The sequence below is a fragment of the Ceratina calcarata genome, unplaced genomic scaffold (genome assembly GCF_001652005.2).
Source record: "Ceratina calcarata isolate Rehan_Ccalc_2016 unplaced genomic scaffold, ASM165200v1 scaffold23.2, whole genome shotgun sequence".
Lineage (NCBI taxonomy): Eukaryota > Metazoa > Arthropoda > Insecta > Hymenoptera > Apidae > Ceratina > Ceratina calcarata.
In genome coordinates, this window is record NW_017144855.1 from 33,212 (window position 1) to 51,791 (window position 18,580).

An 18,580-nucleotide genomic window follows, 5' to 3' on the forward strand; every position below is an offset into this window, starting at 1 on the left:
GTTATTTCTGATCGTAACTTGAAGATCAGTTAAATGTAATGGTCCAGAAAACGTATAAGATGGTAGAATCGCACGTTAGACTATTCCGTTGCGTCTAGTCATAGGATTTGTATACAGGTATGATAAGGCTGATAAGGCTCTTTCGGGACCTGTACCTCTGTCTAAGAGGGTCAGCAGTGACGAGTAAGGAGTTGTGGGCGTTGCGTGGTTGAGGGTCCAGTAGTGAATGGTCGCTGGGGGGTACGCCACTTGAGGAACGGTGACCTGCGCTGATGCTCGCAGACTTGGTGTGACCCCGCGTTGGTCTAGTGCCCTCGCCAAGACTGTGTACAAAACTAATCAACAAACTGCCCGGCCCACTACTTCCTCTATGAACTTTTCCCTATTAGCTAATTCTTGTAGATCGTCTTTACGCTTCAATTTATTTTTTTGCGGCAAATAACATTTTAATATCCTTACTTGACATACTAATCTGCTCGAAACAATTTGAAAGTGGAAGAGATTCATTCCTACATGAAGTTCCTATATGCTCGAACAACCCTTAAAGATAGAATAGCAAATATATTAAATAATTTTTACGGTGGAACATGTTCCTCTACAATTGATTTCGCATTAGTTTTTAAGCTGTTCAATAAAATATACTTTCTATCCTTAAATTAAGGGTTAAATTCACGCGATAAGGACACACTTCGTTTGTAAGAGGAAATTAACAAACGAATTGATACATCGACGTTTCGGGCGTTAAACGATCTACGCTACATTGCTATAACTCTGTGTAGATATATACATATGGAGGTAACAATTGAATTCGTTGAAAAACTAAAGGAACAGGATGTGCTCTAAGGAACAGGGTAGGAAGGTTTAATGGTGAATGAAAAGTAACTATCTCGTGTTATCAACGATTCCAGAGCGAGAAACTCTACGAAAAGGGAAACAGAATACATGATGCTAAAACATAAATAGTATGACGTATGTATGATGATGTTAATGGCTCGTTTTTCTTATTTCTTTTAAATACACACACTCTTGTAAATCTAGACACACGCTTGTATAAAAACAGAGTATAGAGACGCATGTGGAGATGTAACTGTGGTATCATTTTTTAGCAAGCATTTGTAGTATGGTATGTATATATGAAAAACACATTTTAGTTTGGACGATTCTTTGTTTCGGTAAGATCTGTCAAGCCATAAAGAAAGTGATCTGCAATGAACGATTGGCAGGCAGCAGCCAAACATGCTAGAGCAACGCAATAAACAAAGAAATTCCCTGGGGCTTATAATGACAGATTTTTCTTTTCTGTTTTGTGATTTTGTTATTGTTCATATATGAAATTGCAGTTTTTCACAAACGAGGATTTTAATTGACACGCGGAAAATTAAAACAAGGTCAGTCATCTACGTGTGTTAGTAGTAAATTGGTACATATAACGAAAACACTGTATTTCTTTAGTAAGAACGGACACGCTGTGAAATTCATACACGATTACGAGCCGCGCGTATTCGTATAGTAAACAAGTTTATTTCTTAAATCGCCGAATACTGAATCATATTTGTTTAATTACATTGCACTTGAGAAATGTGACTCAAGAACAATCGCGTGTTCAATAATAATTTTCGTTATAACGCAAGATATATGGATTTTTAATAGTGTATCCTCTATCAGATTCAGTGTCTGGTTTTTGTCGGAGAAAGAGACTTTTGTAAAATCGTACTTATATTTATTGCAAGTAAAATTCACAGTTCGTTTTAAAATGGATATTGTATCTGTTCTGAGAAATAATTGGATATCACTATACCTGGGTGCGTCGTTGGTTCTTTCGGTAGACGAGGACGTCTTCGCTTGATCATAGGAGATGGTACTACGTCGACCAACAGAACCAGGGGCAGGTGAGGTTAAAGGCCGACCACCACCACCTACCCCTGCGTTCATCGTGTTGCTCTTGCCTGCCCATGCCCTATCACAGGCACTTGTACCCACGCCTAGAATGAACATTGTCACTGCAAGCCTCATTAGATATAGTTCAACACAAAACAAAGCAGCATAAACTTTACTGAAGTATAAGACAAACGTGGTAACAAATATTGATATATTAAACAGAATAATAATGATAAAGGGGATTAAAATGCATGAACGATTGTGAAACATCGTATCCGCTTCCTGTTAGTTTTCTTGTACGCTTTAGTCTAGGTGATAGTATCTTGCAATTGCAGAAGGCAATTAAAACTAGAGCCAAAAGGAAGGCAAATACAATGTTAAAATTATTTACAGAAACAATCGTACTTTTAACTCTAGATTAACGACAGTGTGTAGGTGAAATTAAGTCGCTTGTTCATTCATTTGATGCGTGAAATCCTACGACAATGTTATCAAGTAATAATACGAAACTACAAATATCGACGATAATCTAGAATTAATGCATAACACTTATATGTTTTCTCTATCGAGAATAGTAAGGGTATAATACGAATTAGGAGGCACAAGTAATGTAATGTAAAAATATCGAAAATGGTGTATAATTAGAAATGAATAACGAGCGTAAATAACAAAAAATTAATCAAGTCTTTGATGGAATTAGGATAGCAATCACGACAACCTTATCCAAAGCAGATACATAAATAACGTTTGCTTAAAGCTTTAGACAAGTATAGCATCGCAAAAAGAAAAAACAATTGGACAAATATCTATTATTGATGTGTATATATATAATATACATATAAAATTGAGTTACGATATAACGAAAAGAAAACTCACTAGTATCTAATCGGCCAGGACTGTTCTTGGGCGCCGAAGGTCTGCTCGCAGACACGCGAGCACTGTTCTGTTCCTTGATCGTGGCCGCGTCCACAGTGTTCTGCCGCTTAAAATTACTACCGCCGCTTCCGGTCACGGTCCCACCAGTCGTAGTCGTCGTATGATTATGGTTCGTTGCATTCCCTGGACTCGGTGCTCCTGCTGCCAAAAGCAAATCCATCTTTTACCAAACGTGAATTCGAACAAGACACGCATTTTCTACAAGCTGTCAATCCCTTAGCATCGAAAGTTCACGCTGAAACACGGATTGATTTAGCCCGAACGTCGCGGAAATATCGTTGCAGCGGCGGCAACGAACGAAGCAGTCGACGGATTTCAACGTCGGTGTGCTGACAATCCGAATAAAGGAACAGCTGTGGGCAAGTTTTAGGAGCGGAACGCGAACACGGGACACGGTTAGGGCGAAGAGACGAGAGGGCGTTCACTTACGAAGCGTTTCAAGACCGGACGATACTCGTCTACGTGGTTTTGGATTGCTAGCGGAAATACTTCTGTGAACACCTCTGTGTGACGGACTTTGCACAGCACCGCCCGTACCTCCTCCGCTTCCTCCTCCTCCACCACCTCCGCCGCCACCGGAACCAGCCTGCGGTGGAATGTTGCGCAGCGACAATGAACTGCCTGACCGCGAGCCGTCGGATTCGGGCTGCGGAATTTCATAGTTCTTTTATCAATTACTTTCGTTACGTTAATCTATTCACTATTCATGATTCGTGAATCGTACAGATTTAACCTGTTATTTAGATGCAATAAGCCAAACTTCGACCATATACAAAAAGTAATAGTAATCCGATAACAATATAAAGTGCATTAAGAAGCCAGTGAAATGAGTCGAGTTGCATGAAAATAGAAAATGAAGTTGAGAATTTAATGGATTTGAAGCTCAGACTTTTTGCAATTCCGATAAAAAAAATTGTTAATTTCTGATCTACTCACATCGGTTATTTTTCTTCCTAAGAGTAAGTACGTGGCGAACACGTCATCGTACTTTGCTTGTGCCAAGGAGTCCTCTATCTCGGTCCTCGTATACCCCATACTAACCAGGGCCTCTAAAACAAACAGGTGTAGCGGCATAGTCACAACTAGAAAAAACAGCTGCAATAAGTTACACAACATTGATTTACCTGACTCGATCTCACCGATTTTATCATACTTCTATCGATGCAAAAATAATAGTATCAAAACAAGCACGGTGCTATGCTGTGCGAAAAAATGCGTTCGCGGACGCCTCTTACTATTATCGCCGTTGCTGCTATGGTATATCATTCATTACAAAGGTTAAAATTGTAGTAAGATCGTCCAACGTTACTATTAGTGCAGAAAACACAACATCAAACGACCAGCCATTGTCCGTTCACGAGATTTTGGAAGTTCGATAATGAGTAGCATGTTTCCAATATGATGCGACAATAGGATGGTCGTACATCATGCAACTTTATAACACACATAGAAACAATAAATAGTAAGTGTTATGTACATACTGGCAGACTCACCTATCCTCTTGTGGTCTTTGTAGTCGGGTTCGGGTTCTAAGTACGGTTTCAGTTCGTCGTCATCGTATCCCATGTTCATCCATTTGTCTTTCATAATAGTCTACAACCAGATGCAGCATTTTATTATACCTAACGAATTCGAATTGCACGTTATGAATTTACAAGCTTGTCGGAATGTTACCTCTAGGGAGGCCCGTTTCGTCGGGTTGAGCACCAAAAACTTTTTTAACAAGTTCTCGCAGTCTGTGGACATGTAAAATGGGATTCGATATTTTCCACGTAGTACTCGTTCCCTCAGTTCCCTCAGCGTCGAGCCGTCGAAGGGCAGTGAACCGGACACTAAAGTATACAATATTACTCCCAACGACCAGACGTCTACCTCGGGTCCGTCGTACTTTTTACCTGAACGACGAATAAGAACTATTATCATACTGCCGCTAAAGGGGTATATAAGGGATATGATGTATATGGGCATGCGTACCCTGAAAGAGTTCGGGCGCCGCGTAAGGTGGCGACCCGCAGAAGGTGTCTAACTTATTGCCCGGTGTGAACTCGTTGCTGAAACCGAAATCGGCAATTTTGATGTTCATCTCGCTGTCCAGTAACAAATTTTCGGCCTTCAAGTCCCTGTGAATGATCTTCTTCTGATGGCAGTATTGCACGGCAGAAACGATCTGCCTGAACTTCGCTCTTGCTTCCTTCTCTTTCATTCGACCGTGCAAGACCAGGTAGTCGAAGACCTCGCCACCGCTGGCGTACTCCATTACCAGGTACAGTGTCTTCTCGGTCTCGATCACTTGGAAAAGTTTGACTATGTTTGGATGATCGAGCATCTTCATTATTCTCACTTCCCGGAACAACTGCAATAATCCGTATTCTCCAACATCGATTGACAAACATCTTCGATTAACTAATAACAAGGCTGTGAATTTTTATACAAAATAAAACATTTACGATATTACTTTAAGAATACTTATGATTTCTGCACATTCAACGTTTTTTACAAACTCGCAGACTACTAATAACCACAGACTACCATTTAATTTTCATGGGAATGAAATAAATTTCTTTTGTTTCAGTGAATTCAGATTCTCGTAAGATCAACTTATTTTTAAATTTCTATATATTTTAGTTCTTTACCTTTTGGAGACTACTGGGGTTCAACTGAGTCTTGTCAATAATTTTGATGGCCACCTCTTTCCCGGTAGGTACGTGCTTGGCAAGTTTTACCTTGGCGAAGTTGCCTTTGCCGATCGTTTTGAGTAATTTGTACTTGCCGATGTGGGGCTCCTCCGAGGTCCGACTCCTGGACGAGAGCCGACCGCCGCTACTCGACACTCCCACGCCATCCCCAGTCTGCAATAAAACCAAACGGTCTCTCATTAACAAAAGTGATGCTAGTGAAACTAAATTGTGGATCCACTACATATAAAATCACATTCGGTCTGTAATCAGATTAAAGTAGTACGCCATTCATTAAAAAAAAAGAAAAAATATATTTCTTTGAGAGAAGAACTTGAATTTCTTTAAACGAATCGACGCGAAGACATGAATTGACTGTGTGGAACAAATGCCAAAATGCGTCGATTCAATTTAAAAAAGAATTGAACATGTGACCACAGAAATGATACTTTTGATCGAATCGCTCTCCCGTGATCTGGTTGCTTGGAATTTGATTCGATTTTACGATCGCGCGTACCATGTTTAATTTAATCGACGCGATCACATGATTGCACTTCGTATTTCCAGGGACACGCGCCCGTCGACGGAGTTAATTGAACCTCGTTAAACTTGTATTAGAAACAAATATCGTTACGTTTGAAACGCTTTCCAGTCTATCGTTGCCATCTCTGATGCTATGTGATTTCTTATTCCTAGTAATAATAAAATAAATCTATTCGTCGAAAGACATTAAATTTCTATTCCTATTATTATAAATGAACAGTAGGTAGGACAAATTTATTAAAGAAGTACGACGATTATATCGATAACAGCGAACTAATCAAGTCGCACTTTCATTTTATCTCTGACGAAGAAATAGAACTGTATTTTAGACAACGATGAAAAAATAGAGATTGCGTAAATTAGGTTGATTCCTTTAGAAGACAATTACCCGCGTATGGCCACGAGTGACCATCTTGCAAGAGGTAGCCGCAGCAACTTTCGAGGCCGCCAGTTTGCTTGTTCTTTCTTCGACGTTTTGAAAGACAAATCTATAAACGATTTCGATCACTCCTGCGAGGTCTCGCCCACTACAGGAACACTTTCTCCTTTACTTCCACACAACGATCGAAGTTACAAAGAAAATATCCGAACGATCGGGACAACCGAGCCTTCGTTCCCAGCTTTGGCCATTTTCCTTTTATCACGGTAATCGAACTCGAACCACCTCGATGACACGTGCGCACATATGAAATAATTAAGAAGAACACTTGCGATCTTGCGAGGAGATCAAGGCTAGTGTCCGTTATTTTTTGGTCCTCCGTGATCACCACGATCTTCTGCAATTCGCATAATCAGGTACAAAAATATTAATGTCGGTCGTTTCGCTTCAAAATGCAAATAAGTAAGTTGTCGTATCTCCCCTAAGTGACGGGACGACGCTGTCTTTGAACGAGACGTAGGAACGAGAAGAGGTGAAAGGGGCGTTGAAGGGTTGCGATCGGCAACCATACAACTGCGCGCGCGTGTCCGAAGTAAAACGGGACGCTGTCTCTCCTTCCTTTCGAAGCGTCTCTCGAGGAGCTTCTTCCTGCTTTCCTTCCGTGTACGCTCTTGAACGAGTGTGTCGATAACTCGAAACTGTCAATCACAAGAAGGAGGTATTCCGATTGACTCACGTCACTGGACACTGCCCTCCCCCTGGAAAATCAACTTTCCGAACCTTGTTAAGTAATCTTCGCTTCAATTCACCATCGGTACATGGAGAGGGCGGCGAGAGGAATCGAAGAATGCAAACCTTTCGTACATTCGATAAATTAGTAACATAATCGTTCCGTAACTCGATTTAACACTCAAATAGAAACGCAAAACTCTTGGTGCGAGGATGTTCATGAAGATCGCGAAAAATGTACACAAATCTTCCGTGCATGCAAACAGTTGAAGTAAATCGTTCTACGACTCGACCGTATTCGATGCACACTCAAACGGAAACGAAAAAGTCGACGATCCGAGGCGTGCCGCGGACACGACCGCGACGTATCTGACGTCACTGATCACAATTGGCGGTCTTCGTCTTCTATGGATTAGGTCGCACGAGAATCCAGCAGCGAGCCACCGCATCCTCGTCCCCGGGTCGAGCCGAACAACAACACTCGAAGAAGAGGCGAAACGAAAAACGACGCCGCACGCCGCAAACGGGTACAATGATGCTGGTTGGTCGTCGTCGCGGTCGTCCGACGACGACCGTCTGCACGGCTGCCTTCTTCACCCTCGTCTTCGTGACAGAGACTCGGGTTTAGAGGCGAGAGTCCGTCCGCCGTGGGATGCGAAACGAGAATCAATACGCGTGTTGCCGCCACCCCCTTGGCGTGTGCGAGCGGGACCACCCTTGAAAGCAGAGCTTTTCCTGCCTGCCACCCCTACAGCTACCCCGACGCGACGACCATCACCACCGTACGCCACACCGTCGACGATAACGACGCCGACGAGGATGACGACCGCGTTCGGCGCGTGCGCCAATCTCCGGAATATAAAGTCCCACCACCCCTAACAGCGCAACCCCTTTCTCGGGTTGCCTCTTTCTCGCTTAGCCTCCTACGCGACGATCGAAACCGAGTTTTCGTCTGGTCAGCTGATCAACCCGAATAAGAGGTAACCCTTTCTTTGCTGCACATCAGTTTTTAATTGATTAGGTCCAAGTAATTGAAAAACACGTAAGGTTTCGATTGACAACATTTAAACATTTAAGTGGGTATCGTTTCGATATTTATCGTACTACTAGAAATTTGATTTGTTGCTAAGCGAGGAAAGTCACACTATCTGTATGTGTGTACGATGCTTAAACAAAGTAATATCTTGATCGACTCAGCATGTTTAATATTTCAATCTTAATTGGGGTAAATATTAATAGGGTTCAGATAAAAATAACATAGACATGCTTTATCGATATCTGCACACACTTTGTTTTAGTAATTATCGCAGTCGTATTACGTAAGATTAAAATGGCAGATGTGAGGCGGTTAAAGATAAAAATGGAAAGATGCTAGGTGCCAATCTGAAGATTTGTTACAAAAGGAATGACTAAGAAATGTTAGACGGAGCGAAAGTAATTAAAAGGCACGATCGTTAGGCGATACTTTTTTCGCATGATCGAATGGACAGGGAAGCCATCCACGTTAGTGTAGCTGAAACGGACGAAGCGCAGACTGCCTACACTGTCGTGTGCGTGTACCGAGCACACAGATGCGCTCGTGCTGCATTCACTCTTTTGTCGCAGTCGATTGGTGACCGAGGGATCGCTGACCACCCGCCGTCGCGATCTATTCCGATAGTTTTCCGAGATATTATTTTCAACCGAATTGATTTTAGAGAACGTGAGAATTTAAACTCATTGGATACATAAAACTTTATTTGCCCCTATGCCTTCCTTCTTCATCATTTTTTCCAGTTGATGTCAGGAAATTTTACGCCTGTTTTCAAGTCAATAGACTCGCCTTAGTTTAAATGAACGAGATAAGATTATAGTAATTGATAGCTATTGATTGTTACAGCATTTATGTACAGCCACATTGAAAATATCATCTAAATGTTGAGTCACAGTTTTTATAGAATATCAAGTATCTGTACTTCAATTTCCGTTTTTTATTTATAAACTATATCTACCTCCTTTTCAATTTGACCATCCTTGTGCGCCACTTCTGATCTCTGTTTTTGTTGATGTTGTTGCTGTTGATGCTCTTTCTTCGTGATGATCGGTAGCGCAAACCTGCGTACTTGCTGCACCCTAGCGCGAAGCGGAATATCCGCTTCCTGTCTTCGCCTCGTATCCGAGGCTGTCCTCGATAATTTCGTCGCAGGTTTCTTCGTCACGACGCCCGTGTTTCCCGTCGAATTCCTTGTCGCCTCTCCACGGTTCAACGGAGACCCCCTTTTTTTCATTTTCGTTATCATTTTTAACTGTCGTCATTGCTAGCGAATTTTGTTACGGTTTTGTGATGTGACGAGTTCGATGATGGGGACGATTTTTTAAAGGAATGAAATAAAAGTAGCATTGAGAAATGTAAGAAAGACGAACTAAGATAATGTACAAGGCAGTTCGAATTGTTATCCAGGAAGATTGTTTGCGTCTAAGTAAATAATGTACGATGGAATTGTTTCGATAATGAGTGGAGGTGACAAATTTATGATGAGGATAACACTTTGCAAATATAACAAAATAAATCAAATTCTTTATAAAGGGCGATCGTACGATAAGAATAGTTATTAAAATGTACGCTATAAGACAAATTTTAAGAAGATACGGCACCTTGACCCTTTCAGAAAAATATAACTGATAAAGATGGTTTTCGTCGAGTCATCATTCAGAACTTTTCATTTCTTTAGAAAATAAGTTTCAAAGAGTTTCGTGCTAAATTTCTTTAGATACTCTTTCACATAAAACGCAACCTTCCTAGTTTCACTTAAACAGCGTTTAATGTGAAAAGGCGGGGAATAATGAGGTCAACGCGTCGCGATCATGAAAGGGAATGATATATCTCGTTTCGATGATGACGATTGTAATGATGATGATGAGGATGATGATGATGATGATGATGAGAAGAGAGTGAAGAAAACGTTACCCCTCGGCCTCGTCATCTGTCACGTTACGTAGCAGGTCCTCGTGTTCCCTGTACCTCGTGTCGCTGTATCGAATCTCCTGCTCGAAATCCGAGCTGATCTCCAACTGACGGGTTCTCGCCGCGATAGTGCCCATTTCGATGGCCTTGACCTGCTGCTCCAATCGTTGAAGCATGTCCGTGCTCTCTATGCCCGAACCCTTCCTCTGCTTCAATATCAAATCCAAATTTGCATTTGGAATATTCGCGTCGCTACTCGAGTCCTCGTTCTCTATGATCGGTTGCACGATCTTCGAGTCTTTGAAAGCCTTCAACTTCTCCTCGAAGTTCACGTCGATCGGCAAAGTTGGCGAAGTTTTCCTCGACACCTGCGGCGCCGCGTCTTTCGTTTGTCGAAAACGCTCGCCCGACTTCTTTTTTTCCACCACGCGCAAGCCGCGTTCGGATTCTACCAACTCCCATTGCTTCAGGTCCTCCATGGGCGTGCGTAATTTTCCGGTGGGCGACGTGGGAGTCGTCGGTTCCTTATTCGGAGTTTTGAATCCGGAAACTTGCGTCCCAAAGCTCTTCCGGCTGATTGGTGATCGGATCGAGCTTCTGCCCGGCTGCGTCCGCGAGAGCAGCTTCTCTCGGTCCTCCATTCTTCGAAGAAAATCGATTGAGAATTAGATTTGTTTCCTTGGGGCGTCGCGTCGGTTTCGGTCGTCTTCAGCGTAGATTCTTCATTGACCGAGCAGAATGGCGGACACCTCGACGGCTCGAATTCTCTGTTAGAAAAACATGCGTTATCCTCGTTAAGGATCCTCTGGTTGCTTCACTGTACGAAGATCTTCGTCGATGAATGGACGATTATACCACTCTCGGCACGTTTTCACATTTATCATATACCCAAAACCTGAGGCACGAGACACGATTCCAGTCGGACTATGTCCGTTGTAGTTCTATGTTACACCTTTCTCTCACTCTCTTTTGGCAACAATGACATAGATTCGTATGTGTGTAATGAATCGACAAGCAGTAAGCAGCGACGCGTACAGGTACAGCACACTTTGACGGGCTACACGAAAGCTCTTTCCGCGGATTCTTTTTCGCGATTCAAACCGAACTTTTTGAATCAGGGACAAGCGATTTCTATTATCTCTCGAGAGAGATTAAAGCGGAATGCTAAAAGGAAACGGTTGTAAAGAGCGAGATTCCTCTGGGCAAATGCCTGAGATATTTCTCGAATCGTCAACGAAACGAGAGAATACAGACGGAATCGCGGCGAAGAGAATAAAAACGAAGTGAAAATAATGAAAAAGTAAAGACGGGAGAAGGACGATGTTACCGTGGCTGATAAAAACGTGCCACGCACGCGTATTTCCAAGGTGTTGATTCGTCGAACTTCGAGTCTTATTTTTTCAGTTTATCGCTTATCAATCTCGCTACTCGCGAGCAGTCCATTTCGATTCCGATGAAACGATCATTGAGCAAACTGTTCTCAAATCGATTCACACCTTCGCGAGCAAATAATTGTCGAGCTCAAATTCGAGCTAGAATGCTCGTTTTTCCGCTTGGATAAAATTCATTGGTTATTTTGCGGTTGTTCGTCCGGTAATGCGATAAAAGGGTGGCCGCGTTCGATGAAGAAGTTGGAACCGTACCGAGCACAGGTTTGCCGACGCGATAAGAGCCACGGGCTCCTTCCATCGCAATAATCTTGCGGTTGACCTCGACGGTGTGCAACGATAGGTAGTCACGGTACCGATTTCTGCGACGGAGAGGCGGAGAAATCGTCTGGGTGGCGCTTTACCAGATCGAATCGACTGTTTCCGATACGCAGAAACTATTAGAAATCTAGTTTGAATTAATCGTTTATTGTTATGTTCAAACGACTCTGAACGTCGGTTCACACAAAAATCTTGTCCAAGCGGTAATAGTCTCTTTCGTTTGTTCGATGGTTATCCAGACTGAACGGAAATTAACGTTCTTGTTCACTTTAAGCGCACCTCTACCTGAACAATGAACAGGAACTTTTCATTTCTCGGGCGATCGTCCGATTCCAGGGATTACGTCCATTGCGACACTTCGACGAACGAAACGCGGGTCGATCGACCGCGAAAGGAAGACGAGGCCGAAGAAATGATCGCGAGTTTGGACGGGAATGGTCGGTTACGAAGAACTGGGTTCATTTTCCCTGCGTGATAAGCGCTTCACCGGCCAACTCGACTTCGTTAGACCGTTATCAGTGGAGTAGATGCTGATAAGCGATAGCGTCAGTTCGGATTCCGGCGACTTCGGTGAGAAAAATAAATTTAACGACTACGGCGTTGCTATTGTTTCGATACCGCGCGACTTTAAAGAAAAATTAAATATACAGAATAAATTATAAACTCTCCATGTGATGCATAAAACTGCATAAAATATCAAAAGTGAGTGCACACTGTAAAAGTTTCTGATATGCATTTTTTAATTGGCTACCGCAAACACAAGCTGGATAAGAATCTATAGTCTAAATACAATAAGATTTCACTTATCCTATGACCATTTCATGCTCCTTTTACTACTACTGCAAATTAAAACCTGTACTGTAGTCAATTAAGAAAATAAATATCAGAAATTTTTGTACACACTCACTTTTGATAATCTATGTATCAAATGCTTCGTTTCTACTTTCTGAACCTTCAATATTTTTTTATAAATCCACAGTCTAGCTATTACCTTACAGACTGTACATCGAGCTGATCGCAGATTGCGCGTATCGCCCAGCAATAAAAAATGTCGCGGTCGGGGGATCTCAGAGCACAAAGCCCGAACCGCAAAACTCGATCATTGGACTCGCCGTTCGACGATGCGATGGATCTTTCGTTATGATGCTCCAGTGTGCGAGAGCGAGCCGGCAAAATTAGAAACTCTTCGCGTTTCAAGTGTTTTTGGAACGTGGCCAAAGATTTTGTGGCACGTCGACGCGTAACCGAGAATCTCCTCCGTTTCAGCCTCGCTTCGGAGGTTCCCGCGTCCTTGTTTGGGAAAAAAGCCCGTTCTTTAAGACCGTACCGTAATCAACGATAAGATATGTACATCCGTTATTGATATACGTTCGACGATCGAACGGAAAGGGTGTTATTATCACCATTCTTGGTGTGCACGTTTCTTCCTTGGCTCGGCCACATGGCATCGCACTTCGAATTACGACGCAAAATGATATCACCGCAATTTGTGAAAGCGTAATAAAGAAAGGGTTGACGTAAAAGAATTAAAAAAATCGGGCTGGGTGTCGGATTGTGTTGCGTTGGAACGCGGTAGCCGTAAACCTGGTTGGTCCCAGTTAGGAATCGAACAGGTGGCCAGCAAGATTGACCTCGGGGAAAAATATACTAATCGTACACATGCTTCACCCACGTGAATTCACGCGCGCTCGCCATATGACAACTTGGAATCGGAATTCACGGTTACTCCACGTAGTTGAAAGCTGAAGTTTACGCACTGATTTTCGTCAACGCACCGATCTTATTTCCATATTACTTAAGAACGAAACGATTGGTAGAAGAAAAACCGCGTAGACCGTTGTTAGTCACTGTCGTGCTAATTATTTTGTTCACCGTCCTCGGCAAACATGGAATTACACGCGTGTTATGTAAACCGTTAACGCCGAACTGCCTTTCCGCCTATTCTCCATCGATTCCTCCCTCCCCGTTCGCTGTTTCTCTTTTAATCAAGCGATAAGCGCATCACGCTGTTCGCATCGCTGCTGCATACTTGAACGACTATGCGAAACGAAACGCGTATACATACATATAAAAAACGTCACGTTACCTAGTCGTTCAGCACTCGCACGCTCGTTTCACTGTGCGGCCGAAAACAAAGAAAATCACGTAAAATATCGTGGAACCCGCGCGGCCGACGATTCGCCACTGAAACTCGCCTCGCGTCGAGCGGTCTCACCGATTCCCGATGAGATCGCATCCGGTCGGTGGTCGACACATCGCCGCCGCCGCCGCCGCCGTGCCGCGCCGCGCCGTGGCCAAGAGCCACGACGCGAAAAACCTCTCGCTAGCGCGAGCGAGCACGAGCGAGTACACGCCAATTGCGATCAACTGTGCGCGACCGTCGAAAGCCGCGTTCATGACTCACGCCGAGAGGCTCGTACAACCGACCGGCGACCACCGATCCGTTTCTTTTCTACTTGCCTCTCTTTCACTGTGTGCGACCATCTCCGTCTTTCTTGTATCTTTCTTTTTCTATCTCGAGCATTGCCACCTCTATTCTGAGCTCAAAGTGCAAGTGCCGATACGCCAGGTCTGTAGGCGACTGTCTCTGGTACCCGTGCCGCCATCTTTTCAACGCGTTGACTATTAAACGAATGACCTTGAGAGATCGGCTCGGTGATCGCTGCCAAATGATTTTCATCGTTCGCTTTCCATTAGACGCGCACTAATTGACATCGGAAGCGTTGCGGAGTGTTGGCCGATCGTAAATTCGTGAAACTTGCACACGCATTACGCTTCGACGCCCACGCTTCACGCCGAAGAACGAAAGCTGAATAATTGCGGCGAACCGCCTTGGCGTGATTCGGACATCCAAGAAAACAGTAGTACACATTTTACACTCGTTTTCTATGTACTTAACATAAGAATAGTTGAGGTCTGCACGTTTGTTGTTCTCTCTCTCACACGAAATATCGAGGGATATCGTCAGTTCTAATTTATGCGAATTTTACAAATAGTGAATATATAAACGACGGTATACATATACATGACGGTGTCGAATCGTAGACTTGGAGTCAGACACGAATAACGAGAAACGTTTCACTGATTTTCGTTCCAGTTTCTTAGTCATTAGTTAGTCACGAAATAGCGCGACCTTCACGCTCTGGAATTTCTTCGTGGCAGTGTCTACTAGATACTAAGAATTTCCCAAATCTTAGTTTAACAAATACAATAAAATTAATAATACAATAAAATTAAATTATGATTTTTTAGACAAATTAAAGCAGTTATGCATAGGAAATAATATATTTTACATTATTAAGTAATTATGTGAACATACATATAATCCACCGTGTTATTTGATTTAGTAATGTCACATTCACGAACCATTATAACAGATCTTCATCTATTTTTTGACCAAGTCGATAATTCTACCGAATCATCAATATCCGAGAACAACGTTCATATATTTTTGTATTCGGTAAAACTATTGAAATCGGGTTTATCTGTTTCGTATTTAAGTGTAGTAATTTATTGTGAAAATAACAAAATTCTCATTAATAAATGAATGGAAACAAATCTTGACATTTTTATTTCGCGATTCTTAACTAAGTGAACACTTATTTCATTCGAAAGAAAATGACCAGGATACGGAAGAATGCTGTCTACATCCACCTATTGGGAATTCTCCTACCAGGAACGAACGACGTGAATCACGAGCTAAGTGTCTTGTCTCGAGTAGAGAAAAAATAACAAAGGAATCGGATTGTTCCTAATATTAGCAAATCTTGATTTTCTTTTTCCGTTCCCTTTATCTGGATCGATTTTATTTGGGCGAATTTCTTAATCGTTTTTTATGCCCCGATAAAAGAACAGCGGCTTATCAAGCCTGAATTCGGAGACGGAAAAAATTATTCGTCCAGTTTTTTTTAAATACCATCCAGGATATTCATTGTGCTCAGTGATTCATCTTCACGTACGGTACGTTGTTCTGCAACGTACGCAGTTCCGAAGTTCTATTAATTGATGATGGATATTGTACATAATTAAACAGTGTAGACGTGGAAACGTTTCGCGTGATTTACTCGTCTGGAAGTCTTGATGAATTCGAGTCGCAGACCGTGGGCGCCTTTAGTCGGAACCACCGGCGCCTACGTGTTTGCCAAGCCTTTGCCAACACTCGTTACTTTCGTGTTGCGATAAAAGCCCGAGATAACTCGCCGGTTTCGTTCCTTTTCCTTTGAAGGAAATGTTCGGCGAAAGAAAAGGAAAGAAGGAAGAAAAGCACAGGGGCTTCGAAGTGACAGCAGAATTTTATGACACGTCGGGTTGATTCGCATTGACTCCGGTGTTCGAATGGAAAAAACTGGAACGATACGAATCTCCCGACGTTAATTGTTGTACACCGACGAGATAACGCGTGACACCGGGACGAATCAGGAAATGAGTTATGTTCTATCGTTACTAATTGTTTATCGTGCACGCGCGACCCACGCTTGGCTTCCAGTTACACGAGCCTAGCGAATGTTAAAACTAGTTTACATAATAGCTTGTTAATCGCTATTCTTGTACGTAGTTGCGAATTGAAAGACGAGATCCGAACAGTTTTCGAATTAAATTGTCACTAAATGCTCGCTTTAACCTCGTGCGCCTTCAATTCTTTTTGTAAACGAAGAATATGTTTTACTAATTTGCGTCAATAGTTTCTCAGTTACCGATATGAAACAACCAGCTGGAGCAGCACTGCATGACATATTATGATAGATGCAGTTTTTCGATTCAAGGTTTTTACGAACACTACTTTAAAATTCTTTGAAACGAATGAACAAAAATTGCCATATTTATTGATACCGTCGAAAGAAGCTTATAAGAATGGACTATGATTTATTAAAATATAAGAATTTGTTAATCTAATGAACTCCATCTAATATAAAATTCATATAATGAAATAAAAAAATAATCATCTTATAATGAAATAAAAAAATAATTATATATTTTTTATTATACTGTGGGTTGTAAAACTTTAAAGAAGTCCATGATTTCTTATACATAATCGTACAAGCGGGGAAGGATTGTTATTTATAAAGATGAGCAACACAGTTTTCTTCAATCCCGATTAACGTTTGATTCACGCTAAACGGTAAGCACAACTGGTTGCAATAAACCGGTTAAAAAAGGAAGGATTATTATCTATTACCCTTGAACTCGACTGATTTTTCTTCAACACAAATTCTTTCGTTTCTGCTCGACTGGCTTACGCAAATATTTATCTTTCAATGTACGTCCCAACGTACATGAGTATGCATAGCTCAATACGGTGGCTTCATCATTACCCGATAACCATGCAACTTTTAAACCGAACGCGAAACGATAAAAAATTCTGTAGCGGTTGCATTGGGATGCAATGCAAGTGGAATGAATGCAGTTGGCGATTGACTTAGAAATTTCCAAGTAGCAAGTTTTTACATTTAAAGAACAGTATTTCAAACTATAACTTTGTATAATTTCCATTATTTATAAAAACTACTGTAAAACCAACATAAATTTTATTATACGTAGTATTTAATTCTTACATTCCTGTATCGCGTTATAGGCGATAAAAATGATATCTTTTAAATAGCTCGTTGTGTTTCATCAAATAACAATAACAGAGCCACTGAGTGCTCATTCTTTGCCTCTGATATCATTGATTCTTATACGACTTACTTTTTGTCCCATTTATGCGCTTATCTTCTCCTGTTTTATTTATATATAAATAATAATGTAAAATTATTACCAGTATTGGCTAGTCTTCAGCCATCGATCGACTATTCATATTGGACAAATTGTAAAATACAAGTCAAAGATAATCCGCGGTTACGGAGGTGTCCAAAATGATTATTTAAGATTGTAGTACACGATAGAGGATTGTCGTCTCGTTAGATGGAAACAGCCTTGGTAAAACTCCCATCCAATATGCATGTACTGCTGATGGAGGATCCCTCGACGGCTATCACGGAAGTGAATCGTTTAAACTACATTTGACTAGTCGTTAACGGGTGTCGACTAAAGAATATTTACAGAGGAACGAGAATGCATTTTCCGATATCGACTGCTTATTCATCGTTTTAACAGGATCTTACGCAACTCTTCAACCCTCCTCGTTCCGATTATTCACGTTACGAAATTTCAAACTAATTGAAAACTACAATATGATCTCAAATGTAATTTTTAATATTTATTTGTAAATAACAAGTGCACGTTTATCAGTACGTTGCGGATTTTTACGCAAAATAAAACATTCATAATGTCAATTTAAAAAGTGAAATCTAGGTAGGAATCCTTTCCATCTTTAGAATAATGGTCTTCATATTTTCCACATATTATATATAACTCTTCTATAAAGTCGTATAAAATCAGCAGTTTACATGTTATATCATTCGCAAATTAAAGCTGTGTCTACACTGGGTTTTATTCATTTTTAGAAGAATTGAATGCATAGGAAATATAAATGGAACGTATAAAAATATGGAAAACATCAAAACTGAAATGTTTTTTTAAATTACTTTTACATGCCTATAAAGTTAGCCTAGCCATTTTTTATAATGAAAAGGATGATTGCTCTGGTCGAGGTGTTCTGCGAAATAAAAAGTATCGACAACTGAACATTTTATAGACATAATTAATTTTTGATAAAAGGAAACTCTACAATTTTAATCAATTTTGAAGAAGAATTCAGCCAATCATGGTTTGGTTAACTTCACAGACATTATTTTTGGTATCAATGTGGATCGTCATTTTTTAAATTGACATAAAAAATGTTTGTTTT

General features: G+C 41.3%; 1 protein-coding gene and 1 long non-coding RNA gene across 21 annotated transcripts in view; one reads left to right on the forward strand and one right to left on the reverse strand.

Annotated features, from left to right (window-relative positions):
* The window catches only part of LOC108622605 (serine/threonine-protein kinase MARK2), a 52,238-nt gene that overhangs the window by 15,681 nt on the left and 17,977 nt on the right, over positions 1–18,580 (reverse strand). For 6 of the 20 annotated variants that reach the window (XM_026811627.1, XM_026811624.1, XM_026811616.1 and 3 more), the window contains exons 1-11: positions 10,088–11,681; positions 9,132–9,396; positions 5,448–5,663; positions 4,789–5,167; positions 4,489–4,709; positions 4,296–4,407; positions 3,751–3,863; positions 3,244–3,460; positions 2,755–2,955; positions 1,799–2,000; positions 156–323 (exon numbers count right to left, since the gene is read on the reverse strand). In XM_026811627.1, coding sequence (XP_026667428.1) covers positions 156–323; positions 1,799–2,000; positions 2,755–2,955; positions 3,244–3,460; positions 3,751–3,863; positions 4,296–4,407; positions 4,489–4,709; positions 4,789–5,167; positions 5,448–5,663; positions 9,132–9,396; positions 10,088–10,725 — 2,732 coding nt within the window. In that variant the 5' untranslated portion in view covers positions 10,726–11,681. Of the gene's footprint in view, positions 1–155; positions 324–1,798; positions 2,001–2,754; positions 2,956–3,243; positions 3,461–3,750; positions 3,864–4,295; positions 4,408–4,488; positions 4,710–4,788; positions 5,168–5,447; positions 5,664–9,131; positions 9,397–10,087; positions 11,682–13,879; positions 14,042–18,580 lie in introns of those variants that run through there. The other 14 variants (XM_026811632.1, XM_018020581.2, XM_026811631.1 and 11 more) reach the window with 10 other exon arrangements.
* On the forward strand, positions 11,681–12,461 carry LOC113464025 (uncharacterized). The gene is made up of 2 exons (XR_003388855.1): positions 11,681–11,996; positions 12,068–12,461. It is a non-coding gene; the product is annotated as an uncharacterized LOC113464025 (long non-coding RNA).